At 41.2% G+C, this 18,539-nt stretch overlaps 1 protein-coding gene across 1 annotated transcript; it reads left to right on the top strand.

Moving 5' to 3' along the window:
* The first annotated feature begins 3,228 nt into the window (after positions 1 to 3,228).
* On the top strand, positions 3,229 to 12,627 carry LOC113023441 (peptidyl-prolyl cis-trans isomerase NIMA-interacting 1-like). The gene is made up of 6 exons (XM_026169436.1): positions 3,229 to 3,248; positions 7,712 to 7,764; positions 8,729 to 8,811; positions 9,589 to 9,697; positions 9,773 to 9,883; positions 11,846 to 12,627. Exons 1-6 carry the CDS (start codon positions 3,229 to 3,231, stop codon positions 11,953 to 11,955), a joined length of 486 nt encoding a protein of 161 aa, XP_026025221.1. The 3' UTR covers positions 11,956 to 12,627.
* Positions 12,628 to 18,539: the final 5,912 nt, after the last annotated feature.

The following is an 18,539-nucleotide window of genomic DNA, read 5'->3' as shown; positions in this document are numbered from 1 at the left end:
GCCTTGGATTAGCCTACTGCAGGACACCCTGGACAGGAGCTGGGGCTTTGTTCTGAAACTCTTCTGGAGTAGAGACAAGCTTCTGTGAATTTCCGGTCATCCTCTAAAAAAAAAAAGAACCTGCGACCAGTAATTAGCCGAGAACGGTTGCTTTCAACTTTTGTTCCTCGTCTTTTGATTGTAAACATACTTTCAGGAAAGGCCAGGGAGACCGTCTGATGGTACGTACTTCTGTGGGAGGTTGGATTTTTTTTTTCTTTCCTTCACTGTATGTAATTACATGGACATGTAATTTAGGTTAATGCTCATTGTTAAGTGCATTCTCAGGAAGGAGACTGATCGGCTTCCTGATAAGCATTCCTTTCTCCATTCCTTTGCTTTGCTGCTAACCATCCGGATTTTTAGTCTGGGAAGTGTGGCTCTATGTCTCACTGCTCACCGTATTGCTTTTAATCACCTCAGCTTGTCAGCCATACCTACCATATCACTGCATGGTGCTCACACACACACAGACACACTTAACCAAGAGGAAACTCTGGCTTTAGTCCTCAAATGTTAACAGTATTCATCACATTTTTTCTTTAAATTCTGTTTTTTTTTCTTGCTTATTTGCTTTTAACATCCTGCTCTGTTAAATCGCCATGTAAGTTGGAACAATCATATTTCATTTGGAGAATTTCTTTAACTGGCAAAAACCCACGTTTGTGGTTCTGATTGTTTTGTTATAATTCGATTTCTTTTTGATATAAGGAATTAAATGGATTTTTATAGTAGAAATGTACGATGGCCGTGTCTGTCATTTGGAAAGATGGAGAGGAGAAGCAGTCTACTTCATACTTCAGTACATTAGGAAATAGCCTCACTTATCATTAAAGAATGAAGAAATAAAACACAAACATGTAGAAAGCACTTGTTTGGATGTTGCTTAATCTGGAAAGGCTTCTGAATTGTAATGAAAGTCTTTGGTCTTGTTACATAAATCATCATATTTATTAAACAGGAAGTGTTGTCTTTCAGTCAACAGACAATCCCAAGAATAGCTTTTTCTTAAAAAAAAAAAGTATGTTTCTTTTGATTTCAGTACACACAAGAATAGTGTTTTATACAATCTTGAGCCAAATTTAAGTAGTGTTAAGATGTATTGCTCCCTTTGTGCCAATGTCATGCAAGTCTCCAAAGCTGTTAGGAGGAATAATCTGTATTAAAACGGATAAGAAAAAGAAGCTTTAAATGCACTTCATCCTTCATCTGTTAATACATTTAGAGCAGGCTAACCAAACAGCAAGTGTGCCTTTGAAACAATAGTCCACCTGGAGTCTCCTTCATGCGTCTGTCACCTCCTAACTGTCACGCACGGTGTGACAGGAAGTGTTATCAAGGCACGTAATATTCTGTTTTTAACCACCACTTGGTCAAGGCACAAAACTCTGGGGACTCTCGTGTCAGCTGTTCTGATGTACTAGAGGTAAAAAGGAACTAACATACCTTTAAGCTTTTTTTGTGCCTTCAACTTGCATATTGTTGTCAGGATTATAAGGCTAATGTTATATTACAAGGCGGTAAAAAATACAATCTTTACCAAATGAAAGATGTAAAATAAACAAATTATGGCTGACTGACGAGAAATAACACAAAAAGGCACTTCTTAAGCGGAACATCAAACTTTGGAGTAATTTGGTTTGTCTAGCTTGACAAGAAGAACCAGTACAGTGATGGTCTTTGCTCCCAGATACAATCAAAATAAACAATATTAAGTCTGATTGAAGGCGTCTCGAAGACTTGGCGTAACGCTGCGAAACAGTCCACGAATGTCTGTTATAACATCGCACCTCCTCTGTTATTTGCAGGAGGCTTTTGCAGGTGTCTTAAAGGCAGGCGTCCCAGCAGCAGCAGAAGAGTCGGCAATTTATCTTGGCTGCCTCCCAGTTTAAATCCTGCTATGACTGCGTAACCTTCGGATATTAATGGGTTTTAGGAATGTCCACATTAAGATCCACATGCTAGCAGGCACTTGTTAGTGAAAGCACAATTCCTCCTCCAGTCCTCAGATGGCCTCACCTGTGCTCTGGTCATCCTCCCAAAGGTCAGTGCCGACAGAGCAGGGAAAGCCTTCTGCTCGCGGTGACGAAGGAGTAGTAGCGCGTTGTGCTTCTGTAATCATGCCTGCTCATTTAAAGTGGTTGTAAAAGGGCATCCATAAATAAATAAATTACCGGGCTAAAACAAGGGCTTTGTCCTGTCCTCGCTTTTCAGTCTTTGTGATCTGCAGCCTCAGGGTTGAGATGCGCCACTGGGACAAAGGGAAGGGTTACAATAGGGAGGGATAAGTGACGAATAAGTGGTTTAGGGTCTCTTCCAACCGCTCCGGATCAACGCGTCCGCTCGCAGGAAAGGCTGGTTTCGGAGATCTGTGAGTAGGCATGGAGAGGGGGGGTGAGAGACAGGGGGACACACATGTTAGACGACCAAGAGGTCAATCTGGACATTTGCTTCTGTTTACATCTCAATTTCTTAAGAGTGTTTTTAAGCAAGAAGAGCAGAGGATGTACACTCAGTTCTCACTTTATTAGGTACACCTAATTTATATCAGTTGTTCCCTCATTTCTGTAAATGAGGTTAAGCTAAAAAAAGAAAAGCAAATAGGAACACCTTACTGTATAATGCAGTACATGAAAACAGCACCACAAACACTTCCTCTTTTTTACAATGAAGATGAAACTATGAAAAGTTGCCTTTATTGCAGGACTGTTGTTAGTCTGCATTAGTTTGAGCTCCCTAATAAACTGACAACTGAGTGTTTATTGTTATAATTTTCAAATCCAGAAAATCTGGAAACACTTGTGCAGTTAAAACTTTGGGTTAAAGCTGAAATTGTCCATAAGAGCTACAAAATTAGCAAATGTGGCAGGAATGCCACATTCCCATAGCCTTGTATTTCAACTGCTAGAAGTTGTGCTTCAAAACGGAGAAATTCAAGGCTTTGAGACGGTGATTTTGGCAAATCAGTAACACTAAACAATGAGGACGTTACAAAGTAACCACTCTGGTTATGATACAGTGGTCAACAAGCTCTTGAGTTTGCAGATTACCAAACAGGATGGCTGTCACAGAGGAAACAAAAGTGTGGATACAGACTGTGTTCACGTAAGTTTGATTCTGTTTTCTTCTAGAGCCTGTTGACCAAATAGCTGTTGAGCACACCGCAGATGACATTTAGCACAGACAAACATGGCGGACGCTGCCGACTGGTGAGAGGTAAATAAACAATGGACAACATGCAACACGTAACAGGAAGGGGTGAGGATGCCATGGGTTACCGGTCCGTTGCCATGGTAACCGGTCCGTTGCCATGGGTTACCTGTCCGTTGCCATGCGTTTACATGCGTTGTTATGGGTTAACTGTCCGTTGCCATGCGTTTACATGCGTTGTTAAGGGTTAACTGTCCGTTGCCATGGGTTACCGGTCCGTTGCCATGGTAACCGGTCCGTTGCCATGGGTTACCGGTCCGTTGCCATGGTAACTGGTCCGTTGCCATGGTAACCGGTCCGTTGCCATGGGTTACCTGACCGTTGCCATGGGTTAACTGTCCGTTGCCATGCGTTAACTGTCCGTTGCCATGCGTTTACATGTGTTGTTATGGGTTAACTGTCCGTTGCCATGCGTTTACATGCGTTGTTATGGGTTAACTGTCCGTTGCCATGGGTTATCTGTCCGTTGCCATGCGTTAACATGCGTTGTTATGGGTTAACTGTCCGTTGCCATGGGTTACCGGTCCGTTGCCATGGTAACCGGTCCGTTGCCATGGTAACCGGTCCGTTGCCATGGGTTACCGGTCCGTTGCCATGGTAACCGGTCCGTTGCCATGGGTTACCTGACCGTTGCCATGGGTTAACTGTCCGTTGCCATGCGTTAACTGTCCGTTGCCATGCGTTTACATGTGTTGTTATGGGTTAACTGTCCGTTGCCATGAGTTTACATGCGTTGTTATGGGTTAACTGTCCATTGCCATGGGTTAACTGTCCGTTGCCATGCGTTAACTGTCCGTTGCCATGCGTTTACATGCGTTGTTATGGGTTAACTGTCCGTTGCCATGGGTTATCTGTCCGTTGCCATGCGTTTACATGCGTTGTTATGGGTTAACTGTCCGTTGCCATGCGTTTACATGCGTTGTTATGGGTTAACTGTCTGTTGCCATGCGTTTACATGCGTTGTTATGGGTTAACTGTCCGTTGCCATGGGTTACTGGTCCGTTGCCATGGTAACCGGTCCGTTGCCATGGGTTACCGGTCCGTTGCCATGGTAACCGGTCCGTTGCCATGGTAACCGGTCCGTTGCCATGGGTTAACTGTCCGTTGCCATGCGTTAACTGTCCGTTGCCATGCGTTTACATGTGTTGTTATGGGTTAACTGTCCGTTGCCATGCGTTTACATGCGTTGTTATGGGTTAACTGTCCGTTGCCATGGGTTATCTGTCCGTTGCCATGCGTTTACATGCGTTGTTATGGGTTAACTGTCCGTTGCCATGCGTTTACATGCGTTGTTATGGGTTAACTGTCCGTTGCCATGCGTTTACATGCGTTGTTATGGGTTAACTGTCCGTTGCCATGGGTTACTGGTCCGTTGCCATGGTAACCGGTCCGTTGCCATGGGTTACCGGTCCGTTGCCATGGTAACCGGTCCGTTGCCATGGTAACCGGTCCGTTGCCATGGTAACCGGTCTGTTGCCATGCGTTAACTGTCCGTTGCCATGCGTTTACATGTGTTGTTATGGGTTAACTGTCCGTTGCCATGCGTTTACATGCGTTGTTATGGGTTAACTGTCCGTTGCCATGGGTTATATGACCGTTGCCATGGGTTAACTGTCCGTTGCCATGCGTTTACATGTGTTGTTATGGGTTAACTGTCCGTTGCCATGGGTTATCTGTCCGTTGCCATGCGTTTACATGCGTTGCCATGGGTTATCTGTCCGTTGCCATGCGTTTACATGCGTTGTTATGGGTTAACTGTCCGTTGCCATGCGTTTACATGCGTTGTTATGGGTTAACTGTCTGTTGCCATGCGTTTACATGCGTTGTTATGGGTTAACTGTCCGTTGCCATGGGTTATCTGTCCGTTGCCATGCGTTTACATGCGTTGTTATGGGTTAACTGTCCGTTGCCAGGCGTTTACATGCGTTGTTATGGGTTAACTGTCTGTTGCCATGCGTTTACATGCGTTGTTATGGGTTAACTGTCCGTTGCCATGGGTTACTGGTCCGTTGCCATGGTAACCAGTCCGTTGCCATGGGTTACCGGTCCGTTGCCATGGTAACCGGTCCGTTGCCATGGTAACCGGTCCGTTGCCATGGGTTAACTGTCCGTTGCCATGCGTTAACTGTCCGTTGCCATGCGTTTACATGTGTTGTTATGGGTTAACTGTCCGTTGCCATGCGTTTACATGCGTTGTTATGGGTTAACTGTCCGTTGCCATGGGTTATCTGTCCGTTGCCATGCGTTTACATGCGTTGTTATGGGTTAACTGTCCGTTGCCATGCGTTTACATGCGTTGTTATGGGTTAACTGTCCGTTGCCATGCGTTTACATGCGTTGTTATGGGTTAACTGTCCGTTGCCATGGGTTACTGGTCCGTTGCCATGGTAACCGGTCCGTTGCCATGGGTTACCGGTCCGTTGCCATGGTAACCGGTCCGTTGCCATGGTAACCGGTCCGTTGCCATGCGTTAACTGTCCGTTGCCATGCGTTTACATGTGTTGTTATGGGTTAACTGTCCGTTGCCATGCGTTTACATGCGTTGTTATGGGTTAACTGTCCGTTGCCATGGGTTATATGACCGTTGCCATGGGTTAACTGTCCGTTGCCATGCGTTAACTGTCCGTTGCCATGCGTTTACATGCGTTGTTATGGGTTAACTGTCCGTTGCCATGGGTTATCTGTCCGTTGCCATGCGTTTACATGCGTTGCCATGGGTTATCTGTCCGTTGCCATGCGTTTACATGCGTTGTTATGGGTTAACTGTCCGTTGCCATGCGTTTACATGCGTTGTTATGGGTTAACTGTCCGTTGCCATGGGTTACCGGTCCGTTGCCATGGTAACCGGTCCGTTGCCATGGGTTACCGGTCCGTTGCCATGGTAACCGGTCCGTTGCCATGGTAACCGGTCCGTTGCCATGGGTTAACTGTCCGTTGCCATGCGTTAACTGTCCGTTGCCATGCGTTTACATGTGTTGTTATGGGTTAACTGTCCGTTGCCATGCGTTTACATGCGTTGTTATGGGTTAACTGTCCGTTGTCATGGGTTACCGGTCCGTTGCCATGGTAACCGGTCCGTTGCCATGGGTTACCGGTCCGTTGCCATGGTAACCGGTCCGTTGCCATGGGTTACCGGTCCGTTGCCATGGTAACCGGTCCGTTGCCATGGGTTACCTGACCGTTGCCATGGGTTAACTGTCCGTTGCCATGCGTTAACTGTCCATTGCCATGCGTTTACATGCGTTGTTATGGGTTATCTGTCCGTTGCCATGTGTTTACATGCGTTGTTATGGGTTAACTGTCCGTTGCCATGCGTTTACATGCGTTGTTATGGGTTAACTGTCCGTTGCCATGCGTTTACATGCGTTGTTATGGGTTAACTGTCCGTTGCCATGGGTTACCGGTCCGTTGCCATGGTAACCGGTCCGTTGCCATGGGTTACCGGTCCGTTGCCATGGTAACCAGTCCGTTGCCATGGGTTAACTGTCCGTTGCCATGCGTTTACATGCGTTGTTATGGGTTAACTGTCCGTTGCCATGGGTTACCGGTCCGTTGCCATGGTAACCGGTCCGTTGCCATGGTAACCGGTCCGTTGCCATGGGTTAACTGTCCGTTGCCATGCGTTAACTGTCCGTTGCCATGCGTTTACATGTGTTGTTATGGGTTAACTGTCCGTTGCCATGCGTTTACATGCGTTGTTATGGGTTAACTGTCCGTTGTCATGGGTTACTGGTCCGTTGCCATGGTAACCGGTCCGTTGCCATGGTAACCGGTCCGTTGCCATGGTAACCGGTCCGTTGCCATGGGTTAACTGTCCGTTGCCATGCGTTAACTGTCCGTTGCCATGCGTTTACATGCGTTGTTATGGGTTAACTGTCCGTTGCCATGCGTTTACATGCGTTGTTATGGGTTAACTGTCCGTTGCCATGGGTTATATGACCGTTGCCATGGGTTAACTGTCCGTTGCCATGCGTTAACTGTCCGTTGCCATGCGTTTACATGCGTTGTTATGGGTTAACTGTCCGTTGCCATGGGTTAACATGCGTTGTTATGGGTTAACTGTCCGTTGCCATGCGTTTACATGCGTTGTTATGGGTTAACTGTCCGTTGCCATGCGTTTACATGCGTTGTTATGGGTTAACTGTCCGTTGCCGTGGGTTACTGGTCCGTTGCCATGGTAACCGGTCCGTTGCCATGGGTTACCGGTCCGTTGCCATGGTAACCGGTCCGTTGCCATGGTAACCGGTCCGTTGCCATGGGTTACCTTACCGTTGCCATGGGTTAACTGTCCGTTGCCATGCGTTAACTGTCCATTGCCATGTGTTTACATGTGTTGTTATTGGTTAACTGTCCGTTGCCATGCGTTTACATGCGTTGTTATGGGTTATCTGTCCGTTGCCATGCGTTAACATGCGTTGTTATGGGTTAACTGTCCGTTGCCATGGGTTACTGGTCTTTTTAGCAGCTCACAACAGTGGCTTACACACATCATCAGTGATCAGCTGTCAAAGAAAGGTGGACATTTAGCAGCTTAAATGATGGCTCTAAGGCTACGTTCACACTGCAGGCGAAAGTGCATCAAATCCGATTTTTCTGACCCTGTGCGACCCATATCCGATCATGCTATGACAGTGTGAACGGCGCAAATCCGATCTGGGTCACTTTCGTATGTGGTACTGAATCTGATACATATCTGATGTTTTAGAAAGCGACTGCTGTTTGAATGGTCATGTCGCATTAAATCCGTCTTTTACGTCACCGACACAAGACAGACGCCAATTATCAGCGCCGGAGAAGCGCCCAATAAGACATCGCGAACGCTTCCTGGCCATCCCGTGTAGATGTCAGTGAAACTGTTGGGAAGACAACGTTGGAGAAACGTGATTATTTTATTTGTACTGTATAATCTGCAGATTCTGACAGAAATCTGCAGCTATCCTTTGAAGCACCGCTCCTCTCTAAAACAGCAATAAGGATCATTATTAAGTTATCTACATTATTATGTAAATAACAAAATAAAGTCTGAAGTCTTTATATTAAGGGCCATCAGTCAAACAATACTGTTTGCTCTGGGTCGAAACAGAGCGCGTTGTGTGTGACGTCTTCTTTTGCGCATGCGGGCCGCTTTGAGCGTTCACACTAGAGCGCGTTTGCTGTCGCATTTTATTTGTAGTGTGAACACGCAGACAAAAAAATTGGATTTGATCAAAAAATCGGAATTGAGCATTAAGACCTGCAGTGTGAACGTAGCCTAACTCTCAGGTGTACTCCAGGATAACTTGTTAGGTTCAGCGTCGGCCATCCCTGTGTAAAACTCAAGTCTTAGACATTTTCGTGTGAAGTGAGGCCAGTTGCTGTAGCACAGTATCCTGTACTGGGTGAATGGGTAGCTGCAGAGTCCGTGTTGTGTTTACATGTGTTTAAAAAGATCTTAATAAAGCTTAATGAATTTACTGGTTCTCTGTCATTACTTCAACAGGCAAAGTGTACTACTTCAACCACATCACTAATGCCAGCCAGTGGGAACATCCAGTGGGAGACGGACGTGGCGAGCCAGATAAGGTTGTGTGTAATGTTTAGTTTAGTTTTTTTTGTTTGTTTTTTTTATGCACGTGATGAGTCAGTGCTACTTTCCCTAAAGAGGTACTGAAACACGTTTTACATGGCATGTTCAGATTCCAGCTAGGGTACTGGTAATGCCTGCAAATTATTTATGATTCGACAACTATTGTGAAAAATCATTTTGGCCGGGGGATAGCGTTCTCCAGGATAACATTTGAAATGTTCCTGTAAGACATCAGGGAGCTGCCTGCAATATGACACGTATGCATTTAAATAGTGATAGGAGGAACGGTGCAGAGAAATGGAATCCAGTCATTAACAGTATTTAATATTTCACATAATTATTAATAAAGACTGATGGACAACTGTGTGCTTTTACTTAGCTAATGGTTATCGTCATTGCTGATCAGTATGTATCTTATCTTATCACAATACTTAGTTATGAAGCAGACAGGGGGGAAAAAACCATCAACAGCACCACCTGGTGGACTGAAACAGTAATTAATTTTATTATTCTAGGACTAAGCAATTTAGTTGTTTTTTTTTTCTTTTACACTTGCGACTTATGTAATAATGTTTGGTGTTCTTGTATGTTCATGACATCTGGTGGAAGGTCAAAGGAAGAACCAGTCAAATGTAGTTGTAGGGCTGCATGACTTGCTGTAAAGTTGAAATTCTGCCATCCAAATTGTAAAGTGGTTCTGATACTCCAACATCTGGAGTGTTAACACACAAATACTGATATATTTGTATATGTATATATTTTTTAAAATTCAGGTACGCTGCTCTCATCTCTTGGTGAAGCATAATCAGTCGCGTCGTCCATCTTCCTGGAGGGAACAAAACATTACACGATCTAAAGATGAGGCCTTGGATTTGATTCAGAGTAAGTAAGGCAGCATGGAGAGGAGATTTTACGAAGTCTGATGAATGCATTTAATATCTTCTGTCTTCTGTGCAGAGTACATAGAACAGATCAAGTCTGGACAGGAGAAGTTTGAGTCCCTGGCATCTCAGTTTAGCGACTGCAGCTCCGCTAAGAATGGTGGAGATCTGGGACTGTTTGGTAGAGGTATGCACGGCGTGATGTCATTCTCTGTTCAGTGCAGTCTCTCATTCAGCATCTCCTTCATCTGTCTTTCTGAATAAAACAAAATCCTGCACATAGCTCTCCATCAAGTGATCAAACATTCAGTGCATGAATAACTGATAGTAGTGACAAGTTAAACCAGCAGTTTGTGAGCACAGTTTAATTCCATATTTGTCACACGTTTCAAACATCAATCCCTAATTTCCCTCGGGATTAATAAAGTATTCTGATTCTGATTTTCAATATGAGACAAGGATAACCAGAGTAAATACAGAAGTTGCAGTTTTTACCCCTCGGCCGTAAAAAGCCGATGTGGTATTGTCGTCACTCCGCCTGATGCATGGGTGGCATGAATGCACAAGTTTGTGAATGCGATAACTCAAAGCAAAGTTCACACTATAGGTGTATCTCCTAAGAATCTTGGGCAAGTTCAAATTTCATTAACCTCAACCTAAATGTAGGGCTGCTCGATTATGGCAAAAATGATAATCACGATTATTTTCACTGAAATCGAGATCTCGATTATTTGACGATATTTATTTAACAATAACAATGTATTGAATAATGACTTTAAAAAATAATATAAAATAGTGTGCAAATACTGATAACAGTGCAAATGTTTGCAATATAAAAAATAAATGAAAAATGTAAACATCTATGTTTAGTGAACTTTGCAGTGTTGGCCTGTGGTGCAGCTACCACACTGTAGCAGAGTTTACACACTATGTCTACTTGATCCACATCTGACTCTGCGAACCCATAATGGTTTTTTTTTTGTGTTTGTTTTGTTTTTAACCTCTCTTTTCAACCAGCGGCAGTCACTCTCCTCTCCAAATAACTTCTGCTTAGCTTTCCGAGCTTCCCTCGGGTCCTCTTAATTGTTGTGACGCGTGTTCGAAATGCAGAGAGGTGCGCTCGATTTGCCACACGGAGCAGCGCGAGAGTAAAGCACGAGGGAGGGGCTAATAATCGGCTCAGTCATTTTTAATGATCGTTGAAAGCCCAGATCGTAATCGTGATTAAAATTCGATTAATTGAGCAGCCCTACCTAAATGTCAATATTAGAGGTGAAGTTTTCTGAAAAATCTTGTGAATGCGATAAAGAAGGAAGTCTCAATTTTCAAATTTATACCATAGGAGCATCAGCCATGAGGCTTTAAGGCTTTAGGGGTAGCACTGGTGACTGCCAGTTATTTTAAGTGATGACCTCATTTATTATGATCATCTGAAACACCAGCAAGTCCACCTCTGAATGTAGCTTTGTGTTGAGCTGATCTGGCCATTGGTTCTTGAAAACCCTCCAATGTGGCTGAATTAAAACATTTTGCAAAGAAGAGTTGGCCCAAATTTGTCCACAGCGAAGTGAAAAAGATTATTGGCATTTATTAGTATTTGTTTGACCTGAAACTGTACGTTAGGCTTGTAGGAGCTGTTTTTGTGTTGTTACCTATGTGTGCCACTAGGGGTCACTTTTTGAATGTTTATGGTGTCTTACTTAAGGTATGCACAGGTAATTATCAGAGGGTGTTGTTGTTCGGAAGGAGCAAACGGTTTGTGACACGCTGGAAACTAAGAGAACTGTTGAACAACAAATGCAACCAATTGAAAGCATTAAAGGTGTTAAATGGGCAAGATAAGCACAGCTGGATTTATTGGATTTTCTCAAGTTTCATTCATAAGAGTGGCACCGCGTCACCCCCGCCATCGAACACCTAAGTGGCTTCAAGTGTAGGCTTAGCCTGTACAAGCCTGTTATCTAGCTGCACAAACTCTGTAGAACTGAATAAAAGAAATTAATGTAATTAATCATGTAAATGAGCTAATATGTCATTAATATGAAATAGTCATACAAATGAATGATTACCTATAGATGCACGTGCTGATGTGCATCATGTTGTATGAGTTTTTATTTGGATAATGGCTCAGTGTGTGTTTCTGCTTTAGGTCAGATGCAGAAGCCTTTTGAAGACGCCTCCTTTGCTCTCAAAGTGGGAGACATGAGCGGCCCTGTTTTTACTGACTCTGGAGTCCACATCATCTTACGCACTGGTTGACAAGAAGACTCCACACGTTGTACTTTCCTCTTCCATCATCAAGCACACATACAAAGTCTAACCCAGTCAATCCTGCAGATTATTTTAATGGCACATAGCACCCCAGTAAACAAAGCTTAAAGCCTGCATCGCATCATTTGAGGCAGGATCCGTTTGTTCCAAGCACCATTAAACTATTATTCTTTAAGATCTTTTATTAACGATGACAGTGCCTGTTGAAGTGACTGCCCTATGGAAACTTTCATATGAGTGAGGATTATTTAAAGTCTACTTAGTATGTGCATGACTTCTAAAGGACCACTTACTGTATGTTTCCCTATAAGATTTCCCATTTCCACTGTATGTGTGCCAAAGCAGTTCCTTAACTGTTTTGGAAAATAGGTTCAAATACTTTCTAATATTAGCAGCATCCCTGCAGATGGAGAAAGCACTGTTGTTCTGAGTTTACTAGAGTTAATCTTTGTGTTTTCCATTATTCAAAAAATGGAATTATTTCTTTACACAATCCACTCTGAAAACGCATGATTTCTGGCCTTTGGATATGCCTTGATGGCACCGCTGAAAGCTTGCAGGTTTTAACAATAATCTCCACAGCTTTTAAAACCATCAATGTTCAGATGAACTGTTAACACTGTTGTGTCATTGAGGCAAAAATAAAATCTCCTTTTGTAAGTCTGGTTTTTGTTATTTCCATGATTTAACCACCTTCAAGCGTTTCCAGTTTAGAAACTCTTTAGGAAGAGACAGGAAGTGACTAAAGTGTAGATTGTATATCGGTTTTAAACCTCTGATCTGGTGTTATGTGTTGGGTCTTCAAAACAGGTGTGTATAGATCCTTAGTTTTTGTATGCGAGGCTTTTCTTTTTCATAGCCTATAAAAATAAAGACCTTTCAAACATGTGAGCAATGCAGCGCATTAAAGGAAAACTACTTCTTGCTTCTCATCCCAACAAAGGACATCTATAGGGGAAAAAAGGTTCCAAGTGAAAAATATTAAAGGACAAATGGAAAAAACAAACCGCATAAAACTGATGTAATTAAAATCTGTAAAAGCTGCTGTCAAATACTCATATTTAGGCTGTCATAAAGCACAATAATAGACATTAATTTCTGGGATGTTAGGTTTGTTTTCAAGTTGATTTATAGAAATGAAAAACTGTTTGGTGTCAACCATTGATTGGTGTAGTGGTTAACACCACACATATGTTTGACCTCGTTCAGTGCCCAAGTCTGTTCTACATAAACCTTAGTGTTGCAATTTAGTCATATCTTTAAATGTATCTTTTTAATGTACCCACAGACATGTACTGGTGGTTCTGTAGTCTCTAGACGTCTTGACTGTAAAGCCCTGGTTCTCCCTTGGCAAATGTTTTCAACATTTCACCACTATCTCCTTTCACTTTTCATACGTAAGTTGTCTTGGATTCCTCCCAATGCTTTTATGTGTTTCCCATTCTCAGAATCAGCTCTGTTTGTAAACACACCTGACCTCTTTCACAAGCTGTTTTCTGCAGTGAAAATAACAAATCACAAGTTTTTATTGGTCAATTATTGCTTAAGCATGCGTGTCAACTTCACTACGAGGCATGTACATAAAATTAACGTCTAAATCTTTAATCTGAATTTTTATAAATAATCATGCTAATCATGATTGGGCCATTTGACACCATCACATCTGGACAAAAAACGTTTCTCTTATCGAAAATGTTATAAAGGCTGTGTGGAAGTTCCTCAAACCATATGCATTATAGTGCTGTGAGATACAGCAAGTTTTGGTATTGATCTGATATCAAATACAGTCCCAGGACTGCTGATGCCAATACACATGTGCACATATACACATACTTTTAACATAAGAAGGGCAGCTTTGTTGGGGAGATTATGGAGTGTGTCATGACTTATTAATCATCATTATTCTGAACATATTTTAATGATCCCTAACTCACTGGGATTTTTACATTGCACTTAAATTAGTTAACAAGACAAAAAACACCTTTTTGGAGATCTGGCGTGTAAATATGCCTGAAAGTCAGAAATTGACCCATTTCTGTTGTTTAAATGTGCAAAAGACTATTAACATGTGACAGTCAACACAAAAAGGTTCAGACAGTTTTCATAGTGTGTTTTCATTCAGTGGGCTACAGACTGAACTTGGAGGATAGAAATAAAGTATTGATCGTACGTTGCTATTATTGATCCGATACCAATACCTGCATTGGTATTGATACTATCGACTGCCGTGTTCTTTCTAAAGGCCAGCAGAGAAAAACTCCTGTAGATCACGTTATAAAAGAATATATGTAAGTAACCACAGAGAAAACTGTGGGGTCCTTTTATTTTGAGAGAAGATGAGTAAAGTCAAAGTATAAGTTTTCGAAATTTATTAGGCGGGTAAAGGTTCAAATTAAGATGGCTGCTGTGCCTCTTCCTCTGTTTAGTGAGCCAAACGGACAAAGGTCACTGCATCCAAGCAGTAAACACTTTTATCATGAGTCACACAAACAGAATATTAATATGATTGGTTAAAAAGTTGGGGTGTAGCTGTGGTTTATACTTGGCTTTTCCCTTATTTGGGATTTGGTCTGGCTCTCGCTCATCATACATCTCCTGCAGTGGGCATCTCCCTGTGGAGAGATGGAGAGAAAACTCCTCCCTACACACACACACCAGAATTTACAGCCTCCAGTACTTTTCCAGGGCACCCTGACTCCAGTCTGCACACGAGTGTGTATTCTGCTGCACACCCTGCACAATGCACAAATAGAGTAAAAGAAATCAATTCCAACAAAACACTAATTTGATTCATGCTATGCAGTTTGAAGCATAAGCTTGTGTCGTTTTGGTCATGTTAGTGTTTTGGAGCCAGAAGTTTGCATACTTGGACAACATGATGGAGTGCTAATTTAGCAGCTCATTCTAGTTACCTTGATTCACAAGCTGTCTTCATAAACGGTGTCGGTGCAACAGGCACACATAAAAGCTATTTAGTGCTAAAGATTAGACTAATATGACACTAAGATGTATAACAATATAAGTATTTCCCCAAAATAAAGCACAAACCTCTACACCACCCAGAAATTTTGTTAATATAACCACAAATTCAGCTCAGGGTACAATTTAAGAAAAAAAATATTATTGACCATTTTCAAAATAGACTCAAAATTTTGACATAAAAGTCAAAATGTGGAGATTACACTTGTTCTTTCAAGACAAACTGCCACAGTTATTAGTGAAATCGTATTTCAGAATCGGTTTTAATAAGGAAATAATTTCTCTTTCAGCACATAAACACGGTGTGGTGATAAATTAAAAAGATTGTGCACGAAGATTCACCTGGTCAGATGGATAAACCACACAAACTTGGAAGAGTGGATTGTACAAAATGAAATGGATGGTAAAGGACAGATGAAAGGCTTTCAGTGGTCACAGCCTCGTGCTATAAAGAGGATGCTCTAGATTAAATATGAATCCTGACTTTATGGAAATCTATGAGAAAATGACCACTTGAATAAGATAAGATAAGATAAGATAAGATAACCTTTGTTAGTCCCACACGTGGGAAATTTGTTTTGTCACAGCAGGAAGTGGACAGTGCAAAAGTTATGAGGCAAAAATTAGAATACAATAAGAATAAATACAGTACACAACTGTATAGAATAGAATAAAATACTATATACAGTAGAATAAAATAAAATAAATATACAATAAGATAAAAATAGAATACAAATACAAATACTATATACAACTGAGTAAAAATACAACGATGACAGAAAGGATTATTGCACTTAGTATAGTGACCTAGTGACCTAGTATAGTGACTTAGAATAGTGACCACGGTAAGGAACCTTATTGTTGATGTGTCTCAATTACTAGTTTAAAGTCTCCTTCAGTACAATATAATGTTTGTTTTTTATATTTTGTCTGTCATGTTAGGTCTCATAGTATTCTCTACTCAAACTCCAGAAAGATTTAAATGTTACCTGTGGGTTGACTCTTCAAATGTGTGTGTGTGTGTTTATTTACCCACAAATATTTACTGTTGGTTCTGCAGTTTGTAAATATTTAATCTAAAGTCTGTGTTCTCCAAAGGCAGATGTTTTTACCATTGCTATCTTTGCCCTGTTTGTTTCCCCTTGTTTCACCCCATCTCCTGTCACTTCTCGTACGCAGTGTCCTTGGATTCCTCCCAGTTGCCTTTATATGTTTCCCATTCTCAGAATCAGCTGTTTGTGAACAGGCCTGACCTCTTTCACGAGCTGTTTCCTGCAGTGAAAATAACAAAATATAACAGTTTCTTTTACATGTTTAACCCTGGAGAACCCATGGGGTCAGAGCCGACCCCACTGGTTTACTAGGGAAACCATGGGGTCAAATTTGACCCCATGGGTTCTCCAGGGTTAAGTATGCATTACAAAGTGTTATCTTCTTTACTACTTTTAATTAGCATAGCATAAAATCCAAGGTAAGGTCCAAAGATAGTATTTTTCTAACTAATTTGGCCATCAAAAACTATTCTATACAGGCGAAACAGTTTAGAGGCTGATTTGGTTTGTTTTATCAGACTGTATATAAAAGATGGACATGGATTTCAGGTCTGAAACATGAAACCACTGAAAATGTCCTAAATCTGCATTTTTTTGTTTTTGTCCTCTGCATGTAGGTGGAGGGTTTACATTTTTCCTACACGTTTCCTGTAGCTTCTCTCTGACAAGCAGAAGCTGAATTTCTTGCTCATAGGGGGTCATATGATCGTTGGGTTTTTCTCTGTATCTATTATTGTACGATCTACTGCACAATATAAACCGCCTTGAGGTGACTGCTGTTGTGATTTGGCGCTATATAAATAAAATTGAATTGAATTGAATTGTGTTAAATACACTTGAGAAATCAAAGAAAGTGATCCTTAATGTGTAGGTATTGCTATCAAGGGGGAATTAAGGCCTCTAGATTAGATTAGATTAGATTAGATTAGATTAGATTAGATTAGATTAGATTAGATTAGATTAGATTAGATTAGATTAGATTAGATTAGATTCTATAGAACTTTATTAATCCCTCGGATGGGTTCCTCCAGGAAATTCAGTTTCCAGTTGCAGAATATCGAGAGAAGTTCCATGTTACAGAGTTAGAATATAAATATAAATAGAGGGGGATGTAAATGCATGTAAATGGTCCAGTCATCCACTTTCAGATTTGGCATGTCTGTGAATTGCACAGATGTTTCACCTGTGGTCTTCAGCAGGCTGAGACTATTTTCTCCAGTACCATCATCACAGTGATGTTAGGGAAACAGGTCAATAAATAAACCAGTGCTGTGAAACTCATCCTGGTTTTTACACTGAAAAAGTCACAAGCATCTCAGTTTAGCAACTATCAACTGTTACATCACAGCTGATGAAAGTTGAGTCATTTCTCCTTACTTTTGATTCATAGCACTGTAATATAAACTGGATCACACAATGGTTCATGCGTGATAATAAATTGATACAATACGGTCACTCTACCCTAAATATGTTGTCAGAGACTGGGTGGGTATTAAAAGGTAAATAGGATTATAAATTGTATCAATAATGCAAAATATTGTATCAACTATTGTAACGGAATTCCTTGGAAATGTTAAATACAGAGTTAAAAAGTTTTGTATTTACTAATTAGATTGTGTAAAACGTCATTCTGACTTAACTCTGCTTTAAGTCAGTTTAGTTTTAGGTTGTTTCCAAAGTGGATTTTCTTGTTTCAGTTTAGTTTTTATTGTTTGAAATGTTTTTGTTTTACTTTATTAGTTTCTGTGTTTATTTTGTTCTTTATCATTTATTATTTATTATTAGTTTTATTATTGGATGAAGAGTTCAGTACAGCCATTACGTCTTGAAAACAGTTGACTGCAGTCTTTTAGCTAAAGTCTCAATGAACACATTTAAAGCCTCATTAGGCAAGTTGTGATTAAATCCTTACCAAACTAACAGATGGTAAAACTAAGAATATTCCCTATATTTATTTTTTATTTTATTTTGCTTTTTTAGTTCTCCAATCTTACAAAATTGTTTCAGTTAATTACATTTTCAGAAATGTCAAAAGTCTAGTCTAGTTCTTATTTTTATTTTAGTTAATTAATATGTTTTTTCACATTACAAGTTTATTCACATTAAAAAAAATCATTATTATGATTACTGGTGGCCATTTTGAAAAGAAAACTTAAATGAAAGACCAATTAACTAGTGCAAATGAAAGAGCCAGTGTGACACGCGCGCACACACACACACACACACACACACACACACACACACACACACACACACACACACACACACACACACACACACACACACACACACACACACACACACACACACACACACAGTGCAAGGACTTTTTTAGTCTTAAGATGTTCACTGTTCATTGACCTGCAATTCACTTTTTCTTTAAATTGAAGTATCTGAGAGGAAACAACTTTGAGACAGCAAAAATCACTTTAAAAAAATTCAATGAATGTAAATATCCTGAGTGACGCAAGCGTTAATTTGAATGCTGCTGTTGGACTTTAACACCTGTGGCAGACTTTAAATTCTGCCGCTGCTGCAGTT

Source organism: Astatotilapia calliptera, chromosome 6 (genome assembly GCF_900246225.1).
Source record: "Astatotilapia calliptera chromosome 6, fAstCal1.2, whole genome shotgun sequence".
NCBI classification, from domain to species: domain Eukaryota; kingdom Metazoa; phylum Chordata; class Actinopteri; order Cichliformes; family Cichlidae; genus Astatotilapia; species Astatotilapia calliptera.
Note: the sequence above shows the minus strand (reverse complement) of the source record. Positions and strands in the feature narration are given on the sequence as shown.